The sequence below is a fragment of the Argentina anserina genome, chromosome 3 (assembly GCF_933775445.1).
Source record: "Argentina anserina chromosome 3, drPotAnse1.1, whole genome shotgun sequence".
NCBI lineage: Eukaryota > Viridiplantae > Streptophyta > Magnoliopsida > Rosales > Rosaceae > Argentina > Argentina anserina.
Window position 1 is genome coordinate 13551382 of NC_065874.1, and position 5738 is coordinate 13557119.

The 5738-nt window shown below is 36.0% G+C and overlaps 1 protein-coding gene across 1 annotated transcript; it reads left to right on the forward strand.

The window, feature by feature from the left end:
• Positions 1-454: 454 nt before the first annotated feature.
• On the forward strand, positions 455-1406 carry LOC126787102 ((-)-germacrene D synthase-like). Its single transcript, XM_050513034.1, has 4 exons — positions 455-567; positions 686-824; positions 920-1165; positions 1260-1406. The coding sequence occupies exons 1-4, from the start codon at positions 455-457 to the stop codon at positions 1404-1406; spliced, it is 645 nt and encodes a 214-aa protein (XP_050368991.1).
• The last annotated feature ends 4332 nt before the right edge of the window (positions 1407-5738 follow it).

A 5738-nucleotide genomic window follows, 5' to 3' on the forward strand; every position in this document is an offset into this window, starting at 1 on the left:
AGGTTTTTACCGAGGTAACTATGTGTGCACCATGCAACCTAAGCATGCGACACAATGAGGAGTGTCTTGTGTGTGTCTTAGCATTATTAGGTTTCTTGTTAGAAATAGATTCGCATCTCTGTAACAGATTCACATCTCTGAATCCTACGAGATTGTGGTTATGTAATGTCTATATATATGCCACATTATCAATCAATAAAGAGTTACGTTATGTTCCATTACGTTGTTATTATTCTCGTTTCATTATCCTCCAATAGTTCAATAGATGTTAGAATTTTTCGTGTTGATTTTACTATTTGGTGAATTTCAAATCAATGAATGAAAAAAAAACAATATTAGTAATTATGAATTTTGAAGTGAAAAAAATTAATTTAAGAACATAAATTATGTAATTACTAAGAATTTTTAGAGTTGTTTATAATAATTAAATAAAAGTATAATTTGAAACATATTAATGGCTAGAATGATGGGTTGTAAATTTGTTGCCATAGTACCAATAGTTGTTGATATTTACGATGTCCATGGCACGTATGAAGAACTAGAGCTCTTTACTGAAACTATTGAGAGGTTTAACTTAAGTCTGACAAGCTATTTTTTTTTTAAAATTGTATGATACATAATTGTTAATTTGTTATAATACTTAGGATCACTTGAAATAGTCTATTCTTTAACCAAATTTGATCAGGTGGGAAATTTTTACTGCCGCTCGACTTCCACGTTATATGAGAGTTTGTTATGGGGCGCTATTGAATACGTATGCTGAGTTTGAAGTAAAGCTTTCAGAGAAGGGAAACTTTTATCGGATGCAGTATGCCAAAGAAGCAGTAAGGTAGACTATTAATTATATCCTCTTAGATTTGTTATTATTTTAGTGGCTGGATGATATAATAATGTTTTACATTGTTTGATGTTCTCTCAGTTAAAAGTTCAAGTCAGAGCTTATTTCCAGGAAGCCAAATGGTTCAAGAAAAAATACATACCAAGAATGGAGGAATATATGGAAGTAGAATCTAATACATCCTTCTATTGCTTCTCAACCACATCATTTCTTGGACTGGGAGCTATTGTGACTATAGGCTCCATGAATTGGGTGTTCAGTGACCCTAAGATTGTAAAGGGTGCATATGTGATTGGCAGACTCTTGAATGATATTGTTGGCCACAAGGTACATCATAAATACATATTTGCATCAATATTCAGACTCAACCATTGATCTCGATATGCATGTTACAACCATACCCTTGTGATCGTAAATGTAGTTTGAGCAAAAGAGAGGACATATTCCTTCATCAGTAAAATGCTTCATAAACCAATATGGTGTCACAGAGGAAAATGCTAAAATTGAGCTCATGAAGCAAGCCATTGACACAAAGACGGATCCAGAATTTAAGAATAGGGTGTGTTAAGTTTGGGCGAAGCAAAATTTATTTTTTAAGGACTTCGTGGCATAGCAATGATAATTTCAACATGGAAATGATAGCTTATACCTATTGGAACAAGATAGAAGACTGAGATTCAAGTGAAATGAATTATCATATGTACTTTGTGTTGATAAAGAAACCTAGAAAAAACATACCAAATAAACCCAAAAAACTAATATAAGAAATAGATATGAATCAATCGATATATACTTGAGATTACTTAATCAATAGGATTAAAGATGAAGATTTTCCCAATAGAGTGATTAGAGTTTTAGAGAGATAAAGAACTGTAGAGGACTGAGAGGAGAGAGAGTAGAGTCGTGAAACGGTTGATGAGAGAAAAAATCTCGACTTTCAGCCTATTTTTTTTCTTATGCTCGAACATGTAGTAAAATTTGAGTTTCCTTTGAAAAAATGGGGTGAGCTGCAGCAAACCAGCCCACCTCTGCATCCGTGCCTTCATTGACACATGGAAAGATATAAACGAAGAGTGGCTCCAACCCAGTATGAGTATCCCGAAGCCCCTACGATGGTTTATTCTGAATCTTGCTCATTTTGCCGAAGTTCTCTACAAGAATGTAGACGTGTTTACTCATTCTAAAACCATACTCAAGGGTTATCTTGTCTCTCTATATGCGAACATGTATCTGTGTAAACTTAACGTATTTTGGAACTTGAACTCTTCGTTAGCCATCAAATATGGTCTACGTACAACCACACAGTTGACGGCTAAAAGGTAAAGTAGCGGGTAACCTAAAGTCCTGCTCCGCGGTTAGCATAACAACTGCAATAAAAAATCCCCGAGATCGAAAGGGTGAATTAGCTCATTTGACCAGGATCTTACTAGAAGGAATCCGTTATTAAAGGAAATGCCAATTCCTAGCGGCAAGAAGTTTTATTCCTATCCTTGATTGGTTGCCGGTGCTGTAAATTTGAGAGTTAACAAGTCATATGATTGGATAAAATAATTTATTGCAATAGTTTGGTGCTGTAAACTAGCTATGTGCGTTTTAGAAAAATATATAACCCTTCATGCGACAGTGAAATGTTATTAATTCGATTATCGACTTCGCATTATGTGCATTGTGACTTTCAAGTTTTATTTGAAATATCAATTAGAAGCAAAAATGTATATTGATAAATTATGGGAAAATCACACCATGCGGCATATTGTAACAAGTTTTGCTAGCTTTCAATGAAATCATCAAGAAGTAGAAATGCACACTGTTTTTCTTGTAGTACTACCCACTTTATTAACAAACATATATGAGGTGAATGGTTACTTAGAAATAGTTTAGTGAAACAAAAAGGGGGGAGAGAGGGAGAAAAATGGACCACTAATACCTTGCCAAAAGCAAGATCAAGACCAGAATCGCCACGACGAGCATATATATAGCTGAATCAAGACACTCTTAATTTGTAAGATGAGAAATCGAACCATATCAATGAAAAAATACAGACAGTGAGATAAGTATGACTGTAAGTAGGTTAGAGCCGTTCGTGCTCGACTCGTGTTTGACTCGCTTTTAGTCAATTATGCTCGAGTTTTAAAAGTTAAATGAGCCGAGCTTGAACTCAATATTAAGCCCGACCTTGAAAATGAGCCGTGATTAAACAACAAGTATTTGACTCGTTTGACTCGTTTATCTCGCGAGCTACTTCGGATTCATTAAAAACTCGGCTCGTTTATTAATTAAACTTAATTTATTAATTTTTATAGTATATATAAAGTATAATTTTTATATAAGAAATAATATTAAACATATAACATTAGTTCGAAAAAGCTGAAATGTTTCTTTCTAAAATAATTAGTTAAATACTTTAAATAACGAGTTTGATTTGTTATTTTTAGTTTATTACAAATAAAAGAAATTTTTGTGTGACGTTTTGACATCAGATTTTAATTTTTTTTAATTTCTTAATCTTCAAATTTTAATTTCATATAATCCAAGACGGCTCGATTCGAGTTTGACCTCGTCTAATAATATGAGCCGACCCGAGCTCAGCTCGAGTTTTTTCAAACCAAGCCGAGCCGAGCTTAAACATGAAGCTCAAAAATTAAATTTTTGCCCGACTCGAACTCGATCAAATAAAAATGAACCAAACATGAACAACAATGTAGTCGGCTCGGCTCGGCTCATTTACATCCCTAGGGATATGAGGATGTTGTGAGCAACAATGTAAGGTTCAACAGAGGAATTTCCCTTCTTGCAAAACAAGTGACCGAATATAGAACATCGCCCTGGAGCTTGTATTCCCAAATCAAAACTTTGGTGTGCATAACCGTGGGGCCCGTTGAAAGTGACCCAAAGCTTAACTCTTATCTCCAAAAGCTTGGAAGCAGGTGAAGGCATAATGTTCAAAGTCTTTTCTGCAAGTCCTTGAGGTAAATATAAAGCTTAGTTGAATCAGTACTCTTAAACATTGTCTGTACATGATGATACAACATACACTATCTGTGTTCTATACATTCCAATGATATAGAATAACAAAAGGCTGGATCCCTGATTGGAAAGAATTTGATCTTAATTTCAATAACCTTTCTGCTTCAAAGTAGAATTATTTTCCGAAAAAAGTCTCATTCAGTTACCCATTTCAAGTAAAGAATGTATTAGACTATTGTAGTAGCTTATTCCTTCTGAATTTGGTGCTCCTGTTCCATCTGCATAGACTGTTGCAGAGGCATTTAGTAGCCACAAGACAACAACTGGTGAAGAAGATAATCTGAATATATAGAACAAAATCTTACTCGGAAATATTCTTGGCCACGATATTGAGAATCTGTATGCATTTACTACCATATCCTTCATCAAGTCTACATCACTGTAAATTTTGAATTCTTAATTTCTACTTGGCTAATAATGTAATTTCCAATACCAACATGGATGGTAATGCATCATTGCCATCGGTCATCATCATCTGAAGAACAAGTAATAAGAGGTTGAGCCAAACCTTCATTCTTGAACTCGAAAAGATTTTCTTAGCACGTAATCCCCACGTATTAATATACGTCAGTGGTTGGTCAAGTACGTGACTCAAGTCCTAGGTGCTATGTATCTGTACGATTCAAACCCAAGTTACTTCATTGCTCACTAGTTTGATGTTATTCAAGCTTCATTATTCAGAGACGGTGAGACCTGTATCTTGAAAATTAATTGGATTTAGCAGCTAAGCCATAGGCAAGTGTTGAAACCCCATTATAACATGAACGAACGCACCCAATATATCTGTCAAATCAATGTTTTTTTTTGGACATGTGTCTACAGGCTTATTCAAGGAAGATCGTCTAGACCTCTGAAAGGAATTAATTCTTCCCTAAACCTAACTTGAAGTGTTCATGCACGAGGCGGCTGTTACTTCTAGGTGGAACGGGGAGGTACCTGAAAAAACCTCAAATTGGAGTGCATGTGTCATGATAGACATCAGTAACTACTAAACCAAAGTTCATGAAAATAAAATACAAAGCAAACTAAGCTTCTATAATCCAACAAAATGACATTAATGAAAGCAAAATATCCGACGAGCTCTAAATAAAGATGTTCGACCTGTGAGGAACAGACCTAATTAAGACCTTATGGTGTACTTTATACCCTGAACAAGAAGATATAGCACCTTGCCACCTTTGGGGTGGTAGGGGTATTTCCCACACTAGCTAGGAGATCACTCCTCACCGGCCTCCTTTGTCGGAACAGCCTCCAGCCCCCACCATCTGAGATCGTGGTTCCGTTGAATCAGATTGAGCATCAACCAATTTTTTCTTGTTCGTATTGCCTTGAGGACGCCCGGGACCATGTTTCGCTTTACCTTTTCGAAACTAGCTTGTACTCCAGATTTTTAGATCACCACATGTTGACACAATAAACCCTAACTCCTCCCGGTTCAGTGGAAGAGGAGCCAGTGCTAAAGCATGTTTAGGACGTTTCCCTGCACCATCAGTCTCTTCCTCACGTTCTCAGTAAACCCCTGCAATTTTTTCTAGTGACAGGAACGCGGGCACCTCCCTAATCTGGAATAACGCTTTTTTTTATTCCGACACAAAAAAAAGGGGACTGGGTTATAACGCCATCTTTTATTAATCGTATGGCTTCCTTGATTAGCAAAACAAAAATGAATGACGCTGGGACTTGGGAAGAGGCACTAATTATTAAAATGTCGGACACAAAAAAAGGGGGCTGGGTTATAACGAAAATTCTTCTCTCCACCCTGTGGAGGTTCACCTGCATACGTGGCATAGCTTCAGCCACTTATTTCCGTCCGTTTTTGTCCTGGTGTTAGTCCATTTAAGTTTGATTTAGTTTTTTTAGAATACAAGACATG

Bases quoted from the DNA above. Each gene is read 5' to 3' on its own strand.
- LOC126787102 (XM_050513034.1), top strand. From the start codon at position 455: ATGGCTAGAATGATGGGTTGTAAATTTGTTGCCATAGTACCAATAGTT. The intron at 568-685 runs GTTTAACTTAAG...AAATTTGATCAG, and splicing joins TTTACTGAAACTATTGAGAG to GTGGGAAATTTTTACTGCCG. The intron at 1,166-1,259 runs GTACATCATAAA...TCGTAAATGTAG, and splicing joins ATGATATTGTTGGCCACAAG to TTTGAGCAAAAGAGAGGACA.